Genomic DNA, 23,670 nt, shown 5'->3' with positions numbered 1-23,670 from the left:
TGGATGAAGGTAAGTACCGAAGGAATTTGATGCGCTTCTCGTGAATGAAATGGGCTCAGTGTGGATGTGACGGATGAATATCTTCTTTCTCACTTTAGCTAGACATGATCGTTGCTACTATGATATTCTCGACTCTCTCTCGTCTACGCTTGAATCCACTTTTTTTGTTCTCTTTTTTTTTCTTTCTTATTTTCGCTCTTTGATTTTTCTTTGCGCAAGGAGATCTATCAGAGATCTTATGGCTCAACGAGGCAGTTGAACTCAAGAATCCTCTCTCTATTCTAGTAGCTCCTGCCGAACTGGACCCAGGACTCGGCGAGCTTCCCGCACGTAGGGTTCAGGCACTTGGTCTCGCCCTTGACCAGTCCCTCGGGCTGCTCAAAGGGAATGCACAGGCTCTTCATGCCCATGCGCTCGTTGCCGTGCTCGTCCTTGCTCTTGGTCGTTTCCTTGATCTTCTCCTCGCAGTCGGGTGCCAGACAGAAGGGGATGAGGACGACATTCTTGGCATCCAGAGCAGGGACCACCTTCTCCCACTCGGTGACCTGGATCCGGTGGGCCTTGTAGGCAGCGTCGGCCTTGTTGTACAGGTCTTGTTGGATAGTCTCAAGCAGCTCCGGAACCTTGGTCGCCATCTCCGAGATGGGGATCGTACCCTTCTCGCCCGTGTCACGGCGTGCGTAGCTGATGACGTCCTTCTCCATGTCCTTGGGGCTGTACAAACTCTTGAGTCAGCTCATCTGTAGTAGCCAGATTATAGTTTTGGAGAAAAAAAAGCCAGCTTACCCAAACTCGACCCGCAGCGGGACGCCCTTGAGCTCCCAGTCGTTGAACTTCCATGGAGGCGTGTAGCCATCACGGGTGTCGACATCGCAGCGAACGCCAGCCTTCTTGAGATCGACCGCCAGCTGCTCCACCTTCTCTCCATGCTTCTGCTTCACCTCTTCGGTCGTCTTTGCGGTGATGCCGAGCGGGATGATGATAACCTGAAGCTTCGCAATCCGAGGAGGGAGGACAAGGCCCTTGTCGTCACCGTGGATCATGACCATGACACCAATCACTCGGGTGGACAGACCCCACGAGTTCTGCCAAACGTTGATGTGCTTGCCCTTCTCAGAAGGATCCTCTACCGTGATGTCGAACCTGCTTCCGAGTTAATGTTTTATTCTTAGTACAGCAAAGAGGGGAGATCGTGGCGACTGACATCTTACTAAAGTTTTGTCCCAGGCAGTGGGACGTCGCACCCTGGATGCCACGACCGTTGGACGGGATGTAGCCCTCGACTGTAGTCGTGTAGTAACCGCCAGCAAACTTCTCGTTCTCCGTCTTTCTGCCGCGAACGACCGGGACAGCCAGCAGCTGCTCGTAGACGCCGGCGTACAGCTCGAGAATCTCCAGAACCTCCTGGCCAGCCAGCTCCTCGGTCAGATGTGCCGTGTGGCCCTCCTGCCACATGAACTCTCTCGCACGGAGGAAAGGGGTGGTCTGCTTTGCCTCCCATCGCACGACAGAGTTCCACTGGTTGAGACGGAAGGGCAGATCTCGGTGGCTGCGAATCCATTTGGCGTAGTAGGGGTACATGACGGCCTCAGAGGTTGGACGGACGGCCACAGGAACCTAATGGCATGTATGTGTAAGCTGGTTGGTCTCTCTGAGGAAGGGCTGGAGCAGAATATCGTGCAAACCTCAAGATCCTTGTCACCCCTAGAGACTGTCAGCGGGTTGGACAACCTAAATGACGAGAACTGTTGTGACTCACGCTTTCGTAACCCAGGCCAACTCAGGGGCGAAACCCTCGACGTGATCTGTATGGCAGCGGCATGAGCATTCATGACGCATTTACACCAACACCAACACAGACCATGATTTCCAAAGGTGGTAGGACCGCTCACCTTTCTCCTTCTCGAGGGATTTCGAGGAGAGGAACATGGGGAAGCTGGTCTCCTCCACACCCATTGCCTCGATCCTCTCCTGGAACCACTTGCGAATGACGTTCCAGATGTACATGCTTGCAGGACGCATGATGAAGAAGCCAGAAATCTTGATGTTTCAAGTCAGTCTTGAGGCAGAGTTGGTGGTGGTGGAGGGCATTCACGGCTTACCTCGTTGTAGTACTCGATCATCTCGGCCTTCAGGACGACCTCCTGATACCACGTAGGGAAGTCGACGTCCTTCTTCGCCGTCATGCCGATAATGTCATCAGTCTTCTTGCCCTGGCCAACGGCGAGAGTCGCTTGTTTGGCGGCTTTCGCAGCCTTGTCGGCGGCCATCTTGGCAGCTTTCTCGGCCTTCTTGATCGCCGACTTTGACTGTTCAGGAGGAGGGGCGTCCGCCATCTTGAATGTGCCTTTTGCTCAAGGTAAATCCTGTGAAGGGAGTAGAGGGTGAGAGAGAGATGAAACTAATTGGGGGTCTGCAGTAGAAGGGAAAGAAAAATCGTGGCAACAAGTACTTGTGACACACACACACGGCACGCGAGACAAGGAGAAGTTATCAGAAACAACGTTGCGGATGTGACTGATACGCTTTTTGGGCAGTGATAAATTTGGGCCTACTAAGGGTAATTGTATGGTGGATTTCCGGTCGAGTGCCCCTCATCAAAAAGCTTTGGAGGGGCAGGTCGGGCAGGTAGGTGGGGTTCTGCCAGTACACTCGCTAGCCAGCTGCAGCCAATTACAGCTGCAGGCACGCGCTTCTGGGGAGGGCCCTCCCCTGGCCTGAAAAGTTGGTAATCGCGACTCAAGCTCACGTCCCACCAGCAGCTTTGCCCCGTCTTGTCCTGCGAACGTGCACAGCGTGTTCAGTCCTTTCACACCCGACTCCTGACAAGGCACCCAGCCAACCCACATAGACGACATTCCATATCGTCTCCGTTCCCCTCCGATCAGAACCTAACCAGTCGACATGGCGTCTATGTTCGAGCAGCCGCGGGAGGGTACGCTGTTCCTGGGTGGACAGAAGATTTCTGGAGCAGACATCCGTGACCAGAATGGTAAGCAGAGCAGCTTTCCACACACTCGCCAAGACCTTAAGCAAGGCAATATCTCTAACGGCCCATTACAGTGGTTGCCACGCAAGCTATAGCAAATGTTGTCAAGAGCTCGTTCGGCCCCAGCGGCCTCGACAAGATGATGGTGGACGACATAGGAGACGTGACGGTGACCAACGACGGCGCGACGATCCTCAGCCTTCTCGATGTCGAGCACCCTGCCGGCAAAATTCTGGTCGACCTCGCTCAACAACAGGACAAGGAGGTCGGTGACGGCACTACCTCGGTGGTGCTCATCGCCGCCGAGCTCCTGCGGAGGGCGAACGAGCTGATGAAGAACCGGATACACCCCACGACGATCATCACAGGCTACCGCCTGGCCCTGCGCGAGGCGATCAAGTACATGAACGAGAACGTCAGCATCAAGGTCGAGAAACTCGGGCGGGAGTCGCTCCTCAACATCGCCAAGACCTCCATGTCGTCCAAGATCATCGGCGCCGACTCCGATTTCTTCGCCAATATGGTGGTTGATGCGATCCAGGCCGTCAAGACGACCAACAACAGGAACGAGACCAAGTACCCTGTCAAGGCAGTGAACATCCTCAAGGCACACGGCAAGAGCTCATTGGAGTCTCTACTGGTCAAGGGATACGCTTTGAACTGCACCGTCGCCTCGCAGGCGATGAAGACGCATGTCAAGGATGCCAAGATCGCCGTGCTGGATATGAACCTGCAGAAGGAGCGCATGAAGCTGGGCGTGCAGATTACGGTGGACGACCCCCAGCAGCTAGAGCAGATCCGCGCAAGGGAGTCCGGCATGGTCATAGAGCGGGTGGAGATGATCCTGAAGGCGGGCGCCAACGTTGTCCTGACTACCAAGGGCATTGACGACCTCTGCCTCAAACTGTTCATCGAGAAGGGTGCCATGGCTGTCCGGAGGTGCAAGAAGGAGGACCTGCGGCGGATAGCCAAGGCGACCGGGGCAACGCTGCTGAGCACCCTGTCGGACCTGAACGGCGATGAGCGGTTCGACCCCTCGTACCTCGGCCATGCTGAGGAGGTCGTGCAGGAACGCATCTCGGACGACGAGTGCATCTTGGTCAAGGGGACCAAGACTCACTCCTCGGCATCACTGATCCTGCGGGGTCCCCACGAGTTCACCCTGGACGAGATGGAGCGGTCCATCCACGATTCCCTGATGGCTGTCAAGCGCACCCTGGAGAGCGGGAGCATCGTGCCAGGTGGCGGTGCTGTTGAGACGGCCCTGCACATCTACTTGGAAGAGTTTGCCGGCACCGTCGGCTCTAGGGAGCAGCTGGCCATCGGCGAGTTTGCACAGTCTCTCATGGTCATCCCCAAGACACTCGCAGTGAACGCTGCCAAGGACGCGTCCGAACTGGTTGCCCAGCTGCGATCGCGCCACGCCCTGTCACAACGGATGGCCGAGGGAGACGCCAGCGAGGACGAGAAGACAATCGCCAAGAAGAAGGGCTACAAGAACTACGGACTGGACCTGATGAAGGGCAAGGTCGTGGACGAGATCAAGGCCGGCGTGCTGGAGCCGAGCATGAGCAAGGTGCGACAGCTGAAGAGCGCGGTGGAGGCATGCATAGCAATATTGCGAATCGACACGCTCGTAAAACTGGATCCGGAGCAGAGGGGGGAGGAGGATGATGGACACGGTCACTGAGAAGGGGGCCAGGGCCCAACAAAAGGCTGCTGAGGGATGAAGTGTGTGTCTTGTGGAGCCATCCATAGAGTCAATAGACGTCGGACGTGGAGATTGAAGAAAGAGACAGAGACAAAAAGAACATGTACATGATCCGAGATACCGAGATGCCAAAGTTGCCAATCAGTCCTCCTCACCTGAGGGGGCTTGTGACTGCTAGCAAGGACCCTGCAGATCAGCTTCTCCACCGCCCTGCACCATGTTCCTCTGAACTGCCTCTCCTGAGGGGGTCGAGCGCCGGCGGGAGGCTCTGTCAGACCGCCGTAACCAACAGGCCGGCAACCAGCGGCTTAAGTGGACTCCCCGTGTCGGCGCCGCCCCTCCATCGCAGAACCCGGGAGCGCCAAACGCCCTTTTAGATCTTGGGGATGGGGCGGGATTGACGTAGAGTTTACGTTTCAAAAACGCAAAAGAAGGGCGGGCGGACAAATAGCTTGGTCGGTTCCTTGAAAGCCAGCAGTGGTCATTCGGGCTTCTCTGGCTAGTTTCAAGACTTGGAAGAGAAACGGTCGGTGTAGGTTTGGCCAACACACAACGAAGGGGGTGAATTGGTCATGGGGGGGAGGGGGCAAAGATACGCACAGCGGTCTTAGCGACGGGCGGGCATGGCAAGTGCAGGGATGATGATTACAGTCTAGAGCTTCTTTGTAGTCGTGGCTGTGGATCCGGTTTTCCTGTTGCGCCGGAAGGAACACACACGTGGGGATATAAGTATAAAGAACCGACGAGTGAACCTCGTAGCTTTGTGTGTTTGTGTCTGCGTTGCGGGCGGGTGTACCAAGACCTTCCTCACTCGTTTTCTGTCCTCTGTTCCCTTTCACGATAGCTTCTTCCTCAGCATCGTACCGGCCTCGACTTGATGGCCTATCGTGAACCCCCTTCACCTACTCAGATTATACAATCGACTTAAGCTGACTGTCTGTCTGTCTTGGACTGGCGTAAGACATCCGATCAGGGTGTGAGACTGTTTGTTCACTACTATTTGTTCATACTTGAGGGGCCAGTTTTTACTACTCCTGACAAAGCTTTGGCCTCTGTCCTTTGCTTCTCTTCTTTTTTCTTCCTCTTTCTTCTTCCTCTTCTCGTTTCAGTGACCGTGCGCATAATCATCCGTAGCCATGGGCTCCCATACTCACGATCTCCCGCCGGCAAACTCACCAGACCTCGGGCTGGCAGAATCCACCAAAGCCGAGCTTCTTCACGTATGGGGGCTTCACCATCCCATGTGGGGAGGACCTCTCAATTATGAAGATTATCTGAAGAGGGAGGAATTTCTGATGACTGTGCCCCTGGCCAAGAATGGGGGTGTCACCCATTGGATCCTGACGGACCGAAATGGCGTCCCAGACAACAGGCCCATTTATGCCAGCTGCGAGACGCTGCGCAAGCGTGCCCTCGCCAGTCGGCTCGGCCCTGACGGAGAGGTGACCGTGCAAGAGGGCATCGCCCACAACGTGGGGTCTGTCTTCACCAACCCCACATACCGGGGCAAGGGCTACGCCTCGAGGATGATGAGCGAGCTAGGAGAGAAGCTGAAGGAGTGGTCTGTAGCACGCAGGGAGCCCAAGGCCGACGAGAAGGAGTCGGTCGTCACACGCTCGCTCTTCTCGGTCCTCTACTCGGACATTGGCAAGGCCTTCTACGCAAACCACGGCTGGGCAGCATTTGAGAGCTCTCACCTCAGCTTCAAGCCTGCCACTGCCGCCGCCTCCTCGGCCTCTACACCTGGTAGTGCATCATCCTCACCGAGCAAGGTCAAGGTGCTCGGCTACCACGACCTCGCCCTCTTGTGCCGCGACGATGAAGGGATTGTGCGCACAGAGATGGAGCGCCGCGCGAAACAGCTGCCGTCAACAGGCGGCAAGAAGCAGGTGTGCGCGGCGCTGGTGCCAGATCTGGACCAGTTCCTGTGGCACATGATGCGTGAAGACTTCATCACGAAGCAGATGTTTGGCAAGACGCCCGAGGTCCGTGGCGGCTTGTATGGCGAGCCTGGGCGGAGGATCTGGGCTGTCTGGACGCGGGGGTATTATGGCAACCTGGAGAAGATCGACAACAACACGTTCCACATCCTGCGCTTCGTGATCGAGGACGAGGACAGCGCATCCGAGGACTACGTCGTGGAGGGTCTCAGGGAGATCATCTCGCTGGCCCAGCGCGAGGCCTTGGAGTGGCGATCCTTTGATATCCAGATGTGGAACCCCTCGGCGCTGCTGCTGAAGGCGGCCGCCAAGAGCGGGCTCGAGTACACGCTCGTGGACAGGGAGCAGAGCAGCATTGCCAGCCTGATGTGGTATGGCGATGAGGAGACGGCTGCCGTGGACTGGGTTGCGAATGAGAAGTTTGCGTGGGGTTGAGATGGAAAAGGAGGGTTGGTTCGAGACGGTATTGTCATCCCCGAAAGCATTAGCGATATTCATCCATTACTGTCTGTGTTTTTCTCTCTTTCTTCTTTCTTTTCCTTTTTCCTTGTTCTGGTTTCCCATCTTGCACATTGGTTCATGTTCAGATCTGGAGCGTATTGGTACGCAAAAAAGAATACGTGCATGGTGAAAATGCGGGGGCCAAAAGTTGAGAGAGAGGAGGAGAAAAGGGAAGGAAGGAAAATAGGCGTGCTGTGGTGCTTCTTTCCGCTTCGGTAACCACCAAGCCACATACATAGACTTGCCTTTTGCTTGGCCATCTTTCAACTCCTCGTTCTTCCTTTTCTTCTTCACATTCCTTGGACTCTTTCGACCACCCTGTCATCCTGTATATTGCAATCCTCGTCTCTTATTACACGTTATAGCTCAGAAATCCACCAAATATCTTTTCAACTACCGCCTCTCCGTCTCCTCGCATTCCAACCAGCTCTGCAGAATCACCACGTCGCATCATCTCCCAGCACCGCTGTCTACGCTGTCTACCTGCATACTCAGACACACCACAATGGCCGAGTACGAGTACCACAGCCCCCAGAAGCTGATGACACCTGAGGAGTCATGCATGGACACATGGGACGGGGCCGTCATGAACGAGGTCATGCAATATGCCTACGAGAACAACCTTGTGATAGACCATCGCCTGAGCTCCTTCTCTATCGCCCATCTCTTCGGACCCCTGATCCAGGAGACTATCCCAGATGCAGGAGAGGACGGCTTCACTGATCACAGTCACCTTGCTGAGCTGGAGATCCCAACGCCTTCGCTGTGGGAGAAGCCGTCCACCACGAACGACGCGCTGAGGCTCATCCACAATGTTCGACGCTCCCTCACGGATGAAGAGGTGGAAAAGCTCACTCAGGAAGTGTGCGACTCGGTCAAGGTCGCGGGCCTGAAACTCGAGCTACCTATCCTCAAGACCGACAACGAATGGGACATGAAAGAGTTCGAGAAAGAGAATGCAGCCCGTCGCGCTGCCGTCTTGGACTCCATCAAGAACCACAGATTGCCACTTCATCCTCAGAACTTGGAGGATGGCGAAGGCATGGAGCTGTCAGCGAAGGTCCGAGCGCGGTGCGATGACCTCGTGAGGACGATTGAGGGGGAGAGGCTGGCAGTCACCCAAGACAGCGCCAGATATCTCATCAACCAACGCAGACATGAATTCACAAGTGAGGACCGGATGAGGTTCCTGATCGAGGAGGTCAGCTATGAAAAGGCAAGTTCCGCTATTTGTGAAAGCTTAATTGTTTCGTTGTGAGCCTAACGTCCTATTTACAGAATCCGCGCATGGAGAAGAAGCTCACCCCACCTGTGAGCCCCAAGCTTAGGAACAACTTCCTCACATCAGATTTCGATCCCGGCCCTCTTCCCATACCACCAGACTCGAGTTCACTGCTTAGCGACAATTTCCATGCCATCGAGGAGGCTATGCTTGGGGAGCATCAGGACAGATGGAGCGACAACACCTCTCCTATTCGCGAGTTTCTGCAGGACAAGTTCACCGTGACCGACCAGGAGGCGGAGGCGCTTCTGGATTACCCTCGACAGAACCTCGACGAGTTCAAAATCGAGATGCCCCTGTTGATGGATGAGGCTCCAGAGCTACCAGGTCCTTCGGGCCCAGGCGCTTTCAAAGACTTTGTCGAGGGAGCAATGGACCTAGACCGTGGGTCTGAAACGGCATGGCTTCAGAGCTTCTCAGACGATTCCCTACAAGAGCAGTTGCAAAAAGCTGCAGGCAAGATTGAAAAGGCCATTGAACAAGAAGAGCTGAACGAGGTGGACGCGACCGCCCGTGTTCGAGTTCCCATCATGGACTTCTCGCGCCCTGACCCAGAATGGGCAAGACTTCATAACGATGCGAGAGGCATCTTCCAATGGATGCAGGGTGGTATGGAACATCTTTTCGAGATTCGCCGCTGGCCCGTGCACAAAACTGCTGAGAGCAAGCTGAGATGGAACCCGTTGAATTCTCATAAAGCCAATTTTGCGTTGTTTGAGGAGACTGTGGACGCTGGTGATCCTCTCGTTCAGGCTTTGCTTCAACTTCCCGAAACAAGCGAAGTTTCCACGAGCCTAGACTTCGTCCAACAGCGAAACCTGCCCATGGCTTTCAAGGACCAGGATATATATGAGGAAATCGAGGTTGAGGCCAAGAGCAAGAGCGCCCCCGAGGACAACCTGATGGACTTCGTAAGGAAGAGGTCCATAAACCTCAACGACAGAGGAGAAACATTCAAGAAGCCTCGAACTTTTGCAGTGCCTTCGTCGCAGCAGATGTCTAAGAACGATGGCCCGTCCCTGTTGGCAGGAGACTCTCCAGGGGCCTCTACGAGGCTTCTGGAGAATTATATGGAAATCCATGCGCCAGAGAAGAAGCCATGGACATACAGTAAGTATTTCAGCCCTCAGAAATCCGGAGCTGAAGTTGGTGCAACACCAAAGATAGTGTCCAAGAAAGTCCCAAGACCCAATGGCGATAGGGGTGACCAATCGGACAGTTCCGCGAACAAACCAGCAACGAAGCAAAACACACCCTGTCCATCGCTCCAGCTCCCAGGAACTCCATTGGCGGCCTTTATCTCTGTCAAGATTCCTGCACGTCTGCTCTGGGCGATCGAAGGACTCATTCCGGACCTGACTCTGATCGAGAGGGATTATGATGGCCACAATACCTCTGTCTGGCGGCAGGGTTCCGTTGCTCGAGCCGAAGTTGTCCCTGATCTTGCCAACGATGCCGATGTCTCCATATCCCCAAGCACAGGTCTCATCATTACGTCCATGATCCGGGTCCGCCAGAAATCCAAACCAGGAACCACCAAGAGCATGGTCCAAATACGAGTCGAAAAAGCCTCAGTACGATATGAGCAGCTCATTGTTCTCATAGGAGGCGAAGGAGGCGGTGATGATACACTCACTGAGCTCTCGACATCCGATATGGTCGCTATCCATGAGCTTCAGGGATTCTCGAGCGGCCTCGACTGCAGCGTCCAGATACATTATGTTGGTGGAGGAGACAAGACATTGGCAACCTGGGTGGCTTCTTGCATCAGCCGGTATGGTCTGGCCGACCCAGCTGTGTTGACAGGCCTGCTTGACGCCGAGACGCTCTGGGAGCTCTTTCTGCGGAGGGCAGGCTTCAATGTCTTCGCGGCCCAAGTTGTCGTGGGCCAGCTGAAGCTCCTGAGTCCCGGGGCAAACAGAGGAGATCTGACTCAGTATGGCTTAGGTGCCTTCGTGACGATGACCAGGGCCGAGAGAATGCACCGATTTGGGCAATTGGTCGGCACAAGAGTCTTGGAGCGCGTCAGCAGAGCCATTGACGAGTCGTGGAACCTGTGGGGAGGGGGGGTGGCAATGAGCGATAGTGGATGAGACCTGGACGAACACAGTGACATGTCCTATCAGATGCATGGCGGGATCTCACAGCACATATACATCTCGCTCTGCCTGTACACCGTACTCTGAGCAAGGGTGGTTTGACAGCTGCTATAAGCTCTGACAAATAAGGATCGATCGAATATAGCAAATGGAGAGGTTTTACCCCCTATGGCTTTACCTGTCTGTCCGCCTCGTCCAGTCCAAGCGTCACTCGCTTGCTATTTTAATGTCGCCAATCGACCTCTCTGATCTCTATGCATCGGCACCTCGTTGACTCTGGAGGCGGCTTTGTAGACCGATGGTCCTGGCCGGAAGATTTCGGGGATCAAACAATCATAACCAAATCTTCCAAAGTATATCTCCGCACTGTGAGATTAGGAGAATCGAACTATAGCGGGGCCGAAGTGGAAGCCGTTCCGATCTTCCAAAGTCTCAGGCTCGACTGCTGCGCTCTCTTGTCTTTCGACAAACTGCCAGCCGTCGGCGAGACTAAGCTATTGTCATCTCCCGAGCCACCAAGGCTTGCACCTGGCGGGCTCGAGTCTCCTTCCTCTCCAGGCATGTTCCAGCATCCCGAAGCAGTCGCCACCACGGAACCGCTATGATGAAGACCAACGCTTCCCACGGCCGGCGCCATGGGTCCTGACCCAGGTCCCTCCTGCGGGACAGGCCTGCCATCTGCAGTAGAGAAATCCCACGAGGGCCACTGGCAGCTCTCGGTATTGCCCACGCCCTCCCATACCTTGACGGCGCCGTCCCTAGTACCGGCCCAGACCTCGAAGCCGCCGACATTGTCCAGACCCGGGAACACGTCGCAGCTCAGGCGCTGATGGGTGCAAGCGTCGCGGCCAGCGAGGACGCCGAGAAGCTTGCCGGTGATGCGGACATCGTAAACGAGCACGCCTGTCGACTGCCGCTCGCAGGCCAGGAGGTAGCGTCCGCACGGCGACCAGGCCGTCTGGAGGATCCCGGCGCCGCCTATGGCCCCGGTAGTGGCGGCCTCCTTGATGCTCCAAGTCGCGGTACACTCGCGCCCGCGGTGCATGTCGTACAGCCCAAGCCATCGCGTCCAGGTGCCGGCGGCGAGCAGGCCCGTGGGGGCGCCGTCCGAGGTGGTCTGGGCGGCCAGGGCGGATGTGGTGCCGCGCATGCCGACGCCATTGCCCTTGCGGATATGACGCCTAGAGGGGATGGTGGGGAGGCGGACCGTGGGGCCCTCACCGCTGCGGGTGATGTCGAACTCGGCTAGGAGGTCCCTGGTGCCGACATAGAAATGCGTCCCCGGGTGCGGCCATGAGAGAGAGTGGATGGGCAGGTAGGCCTCGGTCGTTGGGGACATGAGTCGGTAGGAGCCGAAAGGGGCATCGCACCCAGTCCCGGTCCTGGACTGTGGGGCGTCATTGTTGTCGTCGTTGTCGCCAGGCGAGAGTGCCTGATAGAGCTGGAGTGGGTGGTCACGGCAGGCGACTAGGAGCTGGTCTGTATTTGGAAAGCGTATGTCGTAGTAAGGGGCTGGCGAGACGACATTGGTTGGCTCGGCGAGTCGGAGCGTCTTGTGAGGCCTCAGGACGAGGGGCTCATCTCTGGGCTCTAGCAGGTCTGTCGGGATGACGAAGCTCGAGATCTGGAGGTCATATGAAGAGGTTATGATGGTCGTCCCATCGCGGGTCCTTTTATGGCTTGTTTAGTTCTCGAGCTAGATTGGGCTGGGGTAGGGCTGGACCTTACCACTGGGCGCTCTTGTAGAAGGAAGTTCCCAAGGCAAAGGTCTCGGGTGGCTCACATGAGCTGATGGAAGAAGTGGAAGCTGAACTGGAGATGCTCAAGGAGGTGTCTTCTATAGAGACAGATCCGTCTATGCTAGAGTCGGTATCTTCAACATCAACATCGCCTCCTTCGTCAACCCCACCGTAATGTTCGGTCAGAGCCAAGAGGCTGAGTTCTGGTCTCTCGCCTGGCCCCATCGTCCAATATGTTTCTGGGAGGTGAATGACTGTCGTGCCGTGTCAGAATCCGTCTGAAATTCTATTCAGCAGTCCGATGTGGCCATTTTATGTTCAATCTCGGAAAGCAGGATGCTTTCCGTGTCGATTTTGTTTTGGTTGGTATGGTAATGGTAAGCCCACGATGTTGGCGGAAAATTGAGACAGCAAGTTAATGTGGACAGAATCATGAAACGGGGGTTTTCAATGTGACAGCTAGCGAGCCGGAATCAATCAATCCAACACAGGAAAACCTGCTAGTATAGAAGATTGACCTGAAATAATCTGTTGATGACAAGTTTCTCCGGTATGAAGTCGGAAATTTCATCTTTGATGGACTGCCTCGAATAGCCTCAACTCACCTCCAAGTTTAGATAGAATAAGACTTGCTCGCTACCTGCTTAGTACTCGCCGTGGTAGGGGCGATGGCTGCCAGTGCTAGAAGCAGGGGCAGGACACAGCTTGAGTGGGTTGAAGCTTAACTTCCCTGTCCCCGGCCCTGCAGGGTGTTGTCATCGCCTAGAAGGCACGGTAGGGAAGCTTAGCTGGCATTTCGGGCCCACGCAACCGTAGTACACTGTATGTACTCGGAAAAGTATGTGTTAAATAGTACGTACTTGAGTACTGAGGTAGGACCCCGTTCCCATCACCACCAGGAATGACATGCCTGCACCTGCACCTTGCATAGCTAGCTACATTCCAAGTACAGCTGCCACCTCACCTGCCACCATCCATTGTATGCCTCCCCCATCGTGACTTATTTGTCCCAAGGCAACTGACCTCTTCCTTCCTTTTCTTCTCCATACTGTGAACTGTGCTGTTCAGTACAAATAGCATCTCCTTTTCTCTTGTGCTGCATGAAGGGCATCAAGATCACGCCTATCCGTCTGTCCTCATTTTCTCAGAAGTCGCCTTATGATTATCCGTCATCGAGCTGGGTCTTGGCTTCTTTGTGCCTGTCCCTAGCGTGCCGAGGCGCCATCCGCTTTAGGTGGTTCTAGTCTCGTCCCTGCAGCGTCTCCAACGTCGACTGTGACGTCCGAACTCTCGACTTGACCGAACAACACATCTTTCGTCTTCTCCCCTTCCTCTACTTCTTCTCCCATATCCTCCTGTCGCCTTTGTGTTCCACACCACGATCCGTTTGTTCTGCTTCTTGTCAGCCACAACGAAGTCTTGCACGCCTTTCCCGACAATTAGACTACTGCATGCACCTGTCCGCCGCCGCCTTCCACCAGACCCAACGGCTGCTTGCCTAAGCGGGCGTCGCGCCCCGAGCCTTCGTCACGATGGACATCTTGGAGGACAAGTGCAGCGACCTGCGCGATCCAGGCTTTGTGAATCTCGTTGTCTCAGTGTATGTAGCTACCACCAAGGCATCTCTCGAGTCGCGGCGTCTTCTAATGGGGGAAACAGGATCATCGTTATTGGGATGCTCATCTCCTACATGCCCCAACACTACCGAATCATCTCCCGCGGAACCTCTGAGGGCATTTCTCCATATTTCGTCCTGCTCGGTACGACCTCGGCCACCGCTGGGTTCACCAACATCCTCACCCTTCCCAAGAGTATACAGGACGCCGGTTGCTGTCAAGAGCTGGAGACCTTCGAGTGCGTGGCCGGGGTGCTTGGCATTGTACAGCTAGGCGTGCAGTGGGCTTGCTTCGCCTTCATGTCAGTACTCCCCAAGGCTGTCTAAAGACAGCTTCGTTTGCAGGACCAGGCCGTGTGGTGCTAACTCCCTGCGCAGCTTCATCTTGTTCCTGGTCTTCTTCCGCTATGCGACCGCCAACATCGCCGAGGAGGAGCTCGAGGATGCCGAGGAGGAGCCTAGGTGGCAAACCGCGGTCATGGTCGCTACTGTCGTCCTCGTCCACATCCTGCTCACCGTCATCATCAGTGCGGTCATCGTGCTCATCTACCCCTCTCACCTGAACAGCTGGGCCATCTTCAACGGTGTGCTGGCTGCCGGGCTGGCCGCCGTCCAGTATATCCCACAGATCGCCATGACCTACCACCTTAAGCACGTCGGCAGCCTGAGCATACCCATGATGTGCATCCAGACTCCCGGCGGCCTGCTGTTCGCGGCGAGCCTAGCGGTTAGGCTAGGCTGGGCCGGTTGGAGCACTTGGGGTATCTTCCTGCTCACGGCCATCATGCAGGGCATTTTGCTGTTCATGGCGCTGTATTACGTGTTCGTGTCAAACGGATCAACGGACGACCCTACGAGACCCCCGATGCCCCGCTCGCTGTCTCGCGTCTACGCTAACGGCCTGGATGAGAACACGCCCACGAGGTACACCGGCCATCCCGAGCACTATGCCACATCGCAGGACCAGCTCGGCGACATCCTCGACCGGCAGGACAGCGACGCCGCAGCTGAGACGCAGCCACTGCTCAGACCTGGAGGGATCGGCAATTCTTCTTCGATCCACCGGTATGATGGCCATTGAGGACTCGAAGCTGAAAAAATTGTCTGCCTTTTTCCTTCCTCCCATTCTTGTTTCTTTCTTGCTGCTGTGGAGCTGTCACCGCGACCGTGAAAGTCACCGAAATATACATACCAACACACACATAGAGAGAGAAAGATTTCACGATCTGAAACTTACTATCGGGCGGCAAGAGACCATACAAGCTGTGATAAATTCAAGTTAGCTGGAGACAGAAAACAAGCAGACGCAGTCTGCTCACACGAGCGAAATGACTCCCCGTGATAACACAGATTGTGGGATGTGGAGGACCCATTACTCGTTTCATATGTTGTCTAGATTGGCGTGCTCGGGCTCTCGGGCTACAACAGGTCTGACTTCTGAGAAAAACATACACATCATAGGCATTGTGGGCGGACTAGACCCTAAGCACTGGGGTTTGTTTTGATGTACAGTATCTGACTACGAGGATGTCATCCGCTAAGGTTGTGTGGGAAGCATTCTTACACCGATCATGCTCGCGCTCTTAGATATCGTATCTTGTTGCAAGGTTGACGGTCTCTGTTGGGACTTGGTCGTAGAAAGACATCGATAACACAGCTTTGAATAGCAAATACAAGAAAGAAGAAGAAGAAGAAAAAGAAAAGAAATTCAGAAATTGTGGCCATTTTATTGGACGAATTCATATGCGTTGGTTGCTCGAGACCGAGGCGGCCAATCGGCTTACATGGATTCATGGCAGACAATGCCACAGCCTCTCTGACGACACCAAGGATGAGGGACAGCAAAACGGAATGCCGGCCTTGACTCTTAGACTTGATCACCAAAGACTACGAGACCGTTTGATATAGCCCTACAAGGCGATAAGGTTGAGATCCCATCCAGCGTACTCAGTCGAGAAGATAGCAGCACCATTTCCGCCAAGCAGTTAGTTAGTCTGCTTGTCCTTTTGCCATTCAGAATGATCAACCGGCAGTGACAGATAGACAATTAATTCATGACTGTACCTAGATTGAGAGACTTATACCTCTTTTCTGGTGACACATCAGCCCTAGCTTATCCCTGGATCCTTCTCATGAGTGACTAAACCCCCTCCTGGCCATAGAGCACATCTGATGAACTCTAAGGATACTTAAGTACTCGCTAGGAAGTGTCCATTGAGATAGCCCCAGTGAGCGGCCCACTAGTTGCAGCACTTTAGCTTATCTCCTTCTCCTTATCCGCCGCCGCATGTGTCATTATTAGTCTCCCTCCTAACTCCTCCCCTCTCATCCATTATTCATTATCCTCCTCCTCGGCTGCTGCTGCTGCTACTGCTGTAGTATTTAGGTCTCTGTACTTCACTTCAACAAGATTCAGATGCGTCCAGTCGACGCCGAAATAAGATTGCAAACGGGCGGGCTTTCTTAGACCTCATATCAGCCAAGACAAGACCCTTCCATCTCTGTTCCACCATGGCTTTTGGCAAGTACAGCGCTGTGCCGCCTCCTCCGGACCTCTCGTCGCCTCCTCGGCCTCCTCCTCCCACCACCACCCTATCGCAACCGCCTCCGTCGCAGGCACAGAACATCCCTCAGCACACCCACTCCGCCTCTGGTACGATCGACATCGAGGCATGGACCATCTCAGCCCTTCAGTCGCTCAGTGTCTCTCCCGAGTCGCGCGGCATAGGTGGGACGCCCCTCGCCATCCCACTCGATGACCACCACCGGGATTCTAATGCGCCCGCGGCTGCACGTGTCACCATCGCCATCAACGAGGCACACGCGGGTGCGTGCATTCTCCCTCCACGCAGACCTCCCTCGCGTCGCGACTCGATGAAGCGCAGGGAGGCGTTGCTCAAGGGAAAGGAGGGGAGCCGGCAGAGACGTCGCTGGGATATGGGTTAGACCTTCCTTTGTGCACCCCTTTCTTCTGCGACTTTCTCTGTATAAACTGTCTTGATACTTATTCAAACTTGCTCTCTCCCCTTCCGCCCTACAGCGCGCCTGACCGATGTCCCGAACGTCGAGCCACCGACACCCAGCGATTGGGAGCCCAGACCCCTCTACCCAGTCCACCACATCCCCTATCACGTCGCACAATACTGGGACCGTGGGCTGCGGCAACAGGTCGAGGAGAAGAGCGCAGCCTCGCGGAAGAAGAAGGCGGCTGCTGCCGGCGCTGCGGGGAGGGGCAGGGTACCACAGGACCTGCGTGCCACGGTCAAGAAGAGCCCTGGCGTAAAGGGGTGGTTACGCTCACTTGAGGAGCCCGTGAGGCAATTCCTCGCTGCGAGCCGGGCCGGCGAGGGTGAGGAGGAGGCGGCGGCAGAGGCCGAGGGATCCGAGAGTGATTTCTCGGATGACGAGATTGTGTTTGTGGGGCGAAAGGGCGTGGCGCGCGAGGCTGGGTGGAAGAAGGCGCACCGCGAGGTGCATGATCGGCCTGTCGACCGCGGGATGATCTTTGACTCCTCCTCGTCGGGAGAGGATGACGAGAGTGGTGCTTTCAAGTATGATCCTCCCACGTGCTCACCTACCTACGTACCTTGTAGCAGGACTAATAGGCTCGTTACAGGCGCTGGCTCACGCATTCTATATCTGACTATTACGGCCTGGAGTCCCGATCCGTGACGATGGCCAGTCCGGCCAGGAAATGTGTCTATATTGGCATCCGGGAGGCCGATCTGAGGAAGAAGGGGTCTCAGCTACATTCTGAGCTGCCTCGACCTCTGTGGGAGCACTTCTGAATGGGTCCTCTGAGGGAGGTTATCGTCCTCTAGACTTGCATACACTTATACAGTAGATGGTAGACATGCTCGACTCGGGTCAGTGTGCCTACATAAGCACTTCGCATTATTATAGAGCATATAAGCCTGTGTAGAATCCCGTGGTTTGAGGCAGGATTGAGTAAATCCATACTTTAAACCCAATGACGGTTTTTGGAAATTCGTTCTGGTCAAGCTTATGTAATTGGATGCCAGTATGGTATGATGAAGGAAAGTGCTATGTACTATGTAATCTTCATCTGGCAAGAGCAATGGGGGGTGTTTCCTTCCCCTGTAGCGGCCCACTTCTCGGTACTTTAACTTTTCCACAACAAACGTCAAGGGGGCCTTTTTCTCCGATGCGAGAAACACACCCAAACATGCAGATTGGTTCATGACAAGAAACACCTGCGATCGGGCCGCACGATGATCACCCATCAGATCTGCTCTGTCCTCAGCCCGGTGCTGGGCGCGCTGGGAGTAGCTCTCATGACGACGACAACCACAGAAATATTTTACCAACCTCACTTGCAAAGATCGAAATAGGAGGGCTTGTCCCTTGTCACGACCCTTGTCGATATGTTCTGGTCTTTCTTTTTCTCTTCAGTGTTTCCTTTCTTCAAGGCGGTGGGCATCGAATGAACAGCATGCACTCACTCAAGCACACACACACACACACACACACACACACACACACCAATGCTCCTGACTCAACACACGCAGCACATATTAGCTGGTCCAAAAAGGCAGTTTCCTTGCTGCGCAGTACTCAAGGACCAGGATCGCGGAATATAGTCCAGGGATCAATAGGGGCATTTAGTCCGCAAGCAGGGCATTCATTCCGGACGGCAGATGGGATAACATCCGCCGTCTCCTCTCGACCCATTCTTGCGAGCGGCCCAGGCGTCCCTGGATCTCTTCTGGATGAGCAATCCTTTGGCTGTCAGCACACCTCAATGTTGCACGCAATTAACTGTGGTAGCAATGCTGTGGGACCTCGTGGGAGATCTTGGCACGTACCATAGTAATCATGACAACGTCTTCATGCGATCCCCGGCTCGCTGTTATACCCACCTCCGGTCCTGAGTCCCATTCTCCTTGCCTAGTGGGGCACGACGCGATGACCACCTTCGCCTTGCCCGTGCAGGCGATGCACTGGTATTTCATTGCGGTGCTCCCCGCGACACCCTGGCGCGGACGCGTCGAGGGAGAGAGAGAGAACGACAGAGAAAAAGAGACGGCATGGTTGAGATACCCTCTTTCAGTCCAGAGCTATCCCTACAAAGAGGGAAGGACGCAAGCCCAGCCGTCTATCGTCCCTTGCGATGGCCAACAGATCGAGCCACGCCAGCAACGCCAGCACCGTCAGCACCCAGCCGGAGCAGCGCCACCGTGATATCCTTGCCGCCTCTGCACGCGGCAATGAGGACAAGGTCCGCTCCGTCCTGAAGGACGGGTCGCCATGGGGCTCGACCAAGGACCGCGCCGCCCTGCGCAAGGCCCTGCAGAAGGCCTCGGCCCGCGACAACCTCGAGATCATCCGCCTCCTGCTTAGATATGGCGCCGAAGTTGATCCGTCTACTGACGATGAGTTCCCTGCCCTGTTCCGCGCGGCACAGAGCGGCCAGACTGCCGTGCTGCTGGAGCTCCTGGCGCAGGGCCCTGACCTGGAGGCGAGGGACCGCAACGGGCAGACCCCGCTCCTCGTGGCCAGCGGGAGGGGCCACAGGGACATCGTCGCGATTCTCCTTGCCCGCGGCGCCTATGTCGACGCCAGGGACCGGGACGGCAGGACGCCGCTGCTGGCCCTGGCCGCCGAAAAGTCGAGCGCCGCGACCTGGGCCTCCGGCACCATGGACTGCGTCCAGCTGCTCCTGGGCCACGGCGCCAACCTCGAGCTCAGGGACCAGATCGGGCGCACACCGCTCCTGTGGGCTGCCACCAACGGCTTCTACAACCTGGCCGATATGCTGCTCGGCAGCGGCGCCGACGTCTCGGCCCAGAACAACCGCGGCCGCACCGCGCTGCACCTGGCCGTCGACAGTAGCGATCCGGCCCGCACAGACGACATCATGAGGCTCCTGCTCGCCTACAACGCAGACGCCCGCGCCGTGAGCGACGGCGGCTGGACCCCGCTACACAACGCCGCCCAGAAGGGCCTGGCCTCCGTTGTCGAGCTGCTGCTCGAGGCCGGCGCCGCTGTCAACGCCACCTTGTCCAACGGCATGACCGCCCTGCACTGGGCCGCCTTCAACGGCTTCGAGGACGTGGTGCACGCCATCCTCGCCCGGAGCGATGCCGATTTGAGCCTCAAGGACGGCTTCGCCCGCGCCCCCTGGCTCTGCGCCGCCGAGAAGGGCCACTACCAGCTTGTCGAGCTGCTGTCGCCCGTCCGAAACAGCGACAGGCTTCCCCGCGTAGTCCAGGACGCTTGCAGGGCCTTCAACGCCACTGTGGTCGAGTTCAAGCAATTTGGAGAGAAGCAGCGCATCTTCAAGCACCCCGTCCATGACGTCCTGTACGGCTGGAACCAGAAGAGCAACAAGCCCAAGGTTCCGGCCTGGACCAACAGCGCCAGAGGCGAGAACGACTTTCGTTGGATTCATCTCCCGACCAACAACATCACCTGGGTGGAGACCCTGCTCACCAAGTGGTTTACCGAGTCTGGCTGTCGGGATCTCGAGAGCTACAAGGCGCTGGCCAAGTGTTTTGAGCAGGAGCACCGCGGCCCGCTACCGCACGCCAACTTCATGCGACCGTTCTGTCAGCGCATCTCGTCGCTGCACCCGAGCGATGAATCATCAGGATCTGACCATGATATGTTGGACATTAGGCCCTCTCCGGTCCGGCGGAGCTCAAGCAACTTGTCCCAGATGACCCTCTCCCCCAAGATGCCAGGCGGGGACGGCAAGATAGTGCTCTTTGTACGTACCTGCACCATGATGATGCCATAGCATACGATGACAAAACTGCTAATGTCCATCATATTTAGATGCCGTATCTGCACTACGAGACAGACGAAGGGCGGCAGAAGATGACAGACGCAGTGAAGCTCGTGGGCGCAGCAGACCACGCCACAACGTCAAGCACCTCGCCCAATATGCTGCTCCTGCAGGCCTACCTACCAGGGACGCCGCAGATCCACCCGCGACGGACCCTAGATCAATTCTTCTACCATGGCATGGACACCAGCGCCCGTGACAGAGACCAGGTGGTCTACCGGTACTGCGAGAGCACCGGCCAACAGCGCAAGGTGTTCATGGTCGACCAGCTATGGCTGTTTGTACTCGGGAAAGGTAAATTATTCTGCATCATAATTACTATGGGCCTCGATCCAAGAGTATGGGCATCCCAGGCTAACAAGAGCCCCCCACATCCTCTAGATCTTGTTGTGACATGTTTCCCGGGCCGCTGGGAGCACCACGTCAAAGACCCCTTGAACGTGCTGGATGGTATCGTGGAGGAGATGAATGCGAAGACCCGACCACCGATACGGTCAGTCTACGATCTTGCCATCTTGATCTCGAGCCGTTGCTCTGGAAGTAAGTGAACCTTTATTTTGTGCTTTGAGGTGGTCCTCTATGGCCACCAACAGCAGACATCGTCATTAACAACCCGCCGGGCAGTGTTTTCGCGTCACCGGTCAGACGATCAGAACTACCAGTTTCTCGACATGTTTGAGAGCTCGGTGGGCAGCGCCACTGAGGAGCTGACGCAGCTGTTCCACCGATTCGAACAGGCATCAACACAGTCTACACAGTGGCTGCGGCCCAAGCGCCGGTCCAAGCTTCGTGACAGCCTGCGCAAGCACAAGACGAACGAGCACGAATCGTTCGACCCCCTGCTGGACATCAGGACGGAGACGTCACTGTTGACCGAGGTCAGGGACATACGCGACGAGCTCAACATCCTGACGATGGTTCTCAATTCGCAGCTGTTCACTCTCGGAGACCTGCGGAGCTGCCTGATCGACGAGCTCAGCGCGGGCCACAGCTCGAGCCGCAAGGTCAGCAACTTCGTTCTGGACATTCGCAAGCGCACGCTGGACCAAGAACGGCGGCTCAAGGTGCACAAGCGGGACATCGACGCCATGGACGAGCAGGCAGACCGGCTGTACAAGAGTCTGACAGACCTGCTGGACCTCAAACAAAAGCACTCCAACGCGCTGGAGGCGCGCTTCTCGAGCGAGCAGGCGCTGTCCGCCGCTAAAGAGGGCCAGACGGTCATGGTCTTCACCATCGTGACCATCATCTTCATGCCCATGTCTTTTATTGCCGCCTACTTTGGTATCAGTATTGACACCTGGAGCGACGGCCTCTCGCCCACGTATGTCGCCACCTGGACCTTTGGTGGAGGTCTGGCCATCTCGATGGTGTTCATCCTCATGGCCTTTACCGTCGTCGACATCACCAAGGCTGCCGAGACCTTTTACGCCTTTACAAAGAGGCACTACAATAATAGTGGTAATAGAAGGTGGGGGAAGAATGGCTCGCAGGTTCCTGTGCCGCCGCCCACAGCAGCCCGTGCCCTCGACATGCGGCCTTCGTACGAGCGCTCTATGCCCCTAGCCGGCAGGAGTAACGAGACAGTCGTGTGGCGCGGCGAGGCGGATGACGGTGGCGGTGGCGAGGGCAAGATGTACAGGCAATACACGAAAGCGTCGGGCGTCAGCGCGCTGTCGAGGACGCTGTCGCATGTGTCCAGCCCGGGCAGGAAGGAGTATCTTGCTGAGGACGACCTGGAGACGGGGGCCGGGGGAGGGGGAGGAACCAAGGGGGCGTATCTGCGGCCGTGATGAGAGAGGAAGGGCGGTGCTATAGATCTGGTGCAGTGTGTGTGATCTACAATTGATACCCATATAAACGGAATAGATTGAGTATAAGGAGAAGGACTATATGAAGGCAATAACTCAACTTTAAATAAAAATAAAATCAGCGCGCTGTTTTCAAGACCTGCCTCGTCTAGGATAAAGAAAACTTCATGCGCTGAAGTTACGTAATTGGTAGCGTCAAACTACGAAGTGGGTATATGAGATGAGGCATTTTGCAGGTTGATATCGATCACCATCCTCCGTGGCCTAATTGGCTAAGGCGTTCGACTGTTAATCGAGAGATTCCTGGTTCGATCCCAGGCGGGGGAGAATCTCTTCTTTTTCTTTCCATTTTTGTTTTTCCTTGCTATCCAAGTTCCTAGAAATTGTATCTATCTTGTCGAAGGCCCTGTTGCTAAAGGCTCATTTGTCAGAGTTGGATTGGCTAAAAAAGTTGCTCCTTAGCGTATCGGTTTTCAGAATTAGAGTAACTAGCAGCGGGAAAGCAAGACTCAGTAATGAGCAACTTACAAGAAGAGAAGCATTGATACGTCTATGCGCATACGGAGAAGATACACAGGCTGGGCACTTTGAGAAAGAAATGTTCAATCAATGTGTAAAACTTTTGCAATACACAAACATCCGACTTTGGAGCTGAACTATTATGCGAGATAAGTCAAAGGGGGGGGTTTCCGCCCATCCGTAGTTTCCGCCCACCCTGGTCAGCCACACCACATATATACACATATTGTAGAAGGCACTCTAGGGGCTGTACAAATGGTAGAAGGGAAGATGATTCTTCAATTAATCTATCTCAAGGCACGCTTGCCAATTGCCTTCTATATAGAAGGCAATTAGCACTAGTCCCAACTGAGCTAGCGTACCTGGCGACTCACTGCCTTTCCATTGAATGGCCCAGGCCAGTGAGTCAGGGTGGCCACCCAGGCCTCATTCACCTAAGGCCCCTATGGCCACTGCCACAAGTGCCGGCCACGGAAAAACGTTCCTGCTGTCCTCAGCAGCTATCTAGGGGTCACGTGTCCACGTGTCAGTCTCGCGCTTCTTCGGAGGCCAGGAGAGGTCTCAGGGCCCTGTTTTCCATCCTTTTCAGGCTCAGGGAGGCCTCCAGACGCGTTGTCAGACGCGTCAATGTTGACAGCCGGGGAGGCTGTGCCCTT

At 55.6% G+C, this 23,670-nt stretch overlaps 8 protein-coding genes and 1 non-coding gene across 9 annotated transcripts; 7 read left to right on the top strand and 2 right to left on the bottom strand.

Annotated features, from left to right (window-relative positions):
• Positions 1–66: 66 nt before the first annotated feature.
• On the bottom strand, positions 67–2,496 carry M406DRAFT_275222 (prolyl-tRNA synthetase). The gene is made up of 7 exons (XM_040918245.1): positions 2,103–2,496; positions 1,893–2,040; positions 1,760–1,805; positions 1,686–1,704; positions 1,205–1,617; positions 787–1,143; positions 67–714 (listed from the first exon to the last, which is right to left on the bottom strand). Exons 1-7 carry the CDS (start codon positions 2,334–2,336, stop codon positions 282–284), a joined length of 1,650 nt encoding a protein of 549 aa, XP_040778579.1. The 5' UTR covers positions 2,337–2,496; the 3' UTR covers positions 67–281.
• A 408-nt stretch (positions 2,497–2,904) lies between these two features.
• Positions 2,905–4,817, top strand: M406DRAFT_288741 (T-complex protein 1; the record flags this gene model as incomplete). The annotated part of the gene is made up of 2 exons (XM_040918813.1): positions 2,905–2,992; positions 3,064–4,817. 2 exons carry the CDS (start codon positions 2,905–2,907, stop codon positions 4,677–4,679), a joined length of 1,704 nt encoding a protein of 567 aa, XP_040778578.1. The 3' UTR covers positions 4,680–4,817.
• Positions 4,818–5,520: 703 nt separating this feature from the next.
• On the top strand, positions 5,521–7,075 carry M406DRAFT_345530 (uncharacterized protein; the record flags this gene model as incomplete). Its single annotated transcript, XM_040922094.1, has 1 exon — positions 5,521–7,075. The coding sequence occupies exon 1, from the start codon at positions 5,837–5,839 to the stop codon at positions 7,073–7,075; it is 1,239 nt and encodes a 412-aa protein (XP_040778577.1). The 5' UTR covers positions 5,521–5,836.
• Positions 7,076–7,646: 571 nt separating this feature from the next.
• On the top strand, positions 7,647–10,516 carry M406DRAFT_328686 (uncharacterized protein; the record flags this gene model as incomplete). Its single annotated transcript, XM_040920358.1, has 3 exons — positions 7,647–8,342; positions 8,420–9,533; positions 9,591–10,516. The coding sequence occupies 3 exons, from the start codon at positions 7,647–7,649 to the stop codon at positions 10,514–10,516; spliced, it is 2,736 nt and encodes a 911-aa protein (XP_040778576.1).
• Positions 10,517–11,030: 514 nt separating this feature from the next.
• Positions 11,031–12,191, bottom strand: M406DRAFT_219593 (uncharacterized protein; the record flags this gene model as incomplete). Its single annotated transcript, XM_040915548.1, has 1 exon — positions 11,031–12,191. A coding segment is annotated over one exon (1,161 nt), but the record flags the coding sequence as incomplete, so codon positions are not given.
• A 1,602-nt stretch (positions 12,192–13,793) lies between these two features.
• On the top strand, positions 13,794–14,957 carry M406DRAFT_253504 (uncharacterized protein; the record flags this gene model as incomplete). Its single annotated transcript, XM_040916905.1, has 3 exons — positions 13,794–13,861; positions 13,921–14,178; positions 14,255–14,957. 3 exons carry the CDS (start codon positions 13,794–13,796, stop codon positions 14,955–14,957), a joined length of 1,029 nt encoding a protein of 342 aa, XP_040778574.1.
• Positions 14,958–16,450: 1,493 nt separating this feature from the next.
• Positions 16,451–17,655, top strand: M406DRAFT_220877 (uncharacterized protein; the record flags this gene model as incomplete). Its single annotated transcript, XM_040915577.1, has 3 exons — positions 16,451–16,817; positions 16,917–17,427; positions 17,493–17,655. Coding segments are annotated over 3 exons (1,041 nt in total), but the record flags the coding sequence as incomplete, so codon positions are not given.
• A 1,352-nt stretch (positions 17,656–19,007) lies between these two features.
• M406DRAFT_328682 (uncharacterized protein) lies at positions 19,008–22,477 on the top strand (the record flags this gene model as incomplete). Its single annotated transcript, XM_040920357.1, has 5 exons — positions 19,008–19,504; positions 20,120–20,606; positions 20,675–20,978; positions 21,066–21,224; positions 21,309–22,477. 5 exons carry the CDS (start codon positions 19,008–19,010, stop codon positions 22,475–22,477), a joined length of 2,616 nt encoding a protein of 871 aa, XP_040778572.1.
• A 271-nt stretch (positions 22,478–22,748) lies between these two features.
• Positions 22,749–22,822, top strand: M406DRAFT_t45. Its single transcript has one exon. It is a non-coding gene; the product is annotated as a tRNA-Asn (tRNA).
• Positions 22,823–23,670: the final 848 nt, after the last annotated feature.

This window comes from Cryphonectria parasitica (assembly GCF_011745365.1).
Source record: "Cryphonectria parasitica EP155 unplaced genomic scaffold M406scaffold_3, whole genome shotgun sequence".
NCBI classification, from domain to species: Eukaryota; Fungi; Ascomycota; class Sordariomycetes; order Diaporthales; family Cryphonectriaceae; genus Cryphonectria; species Cryphonectria parasitica.
Note: the sequence above shows the minus strand (reverse complement) of the source record. Positions and strands in the feature narration are given on the sequence as shown.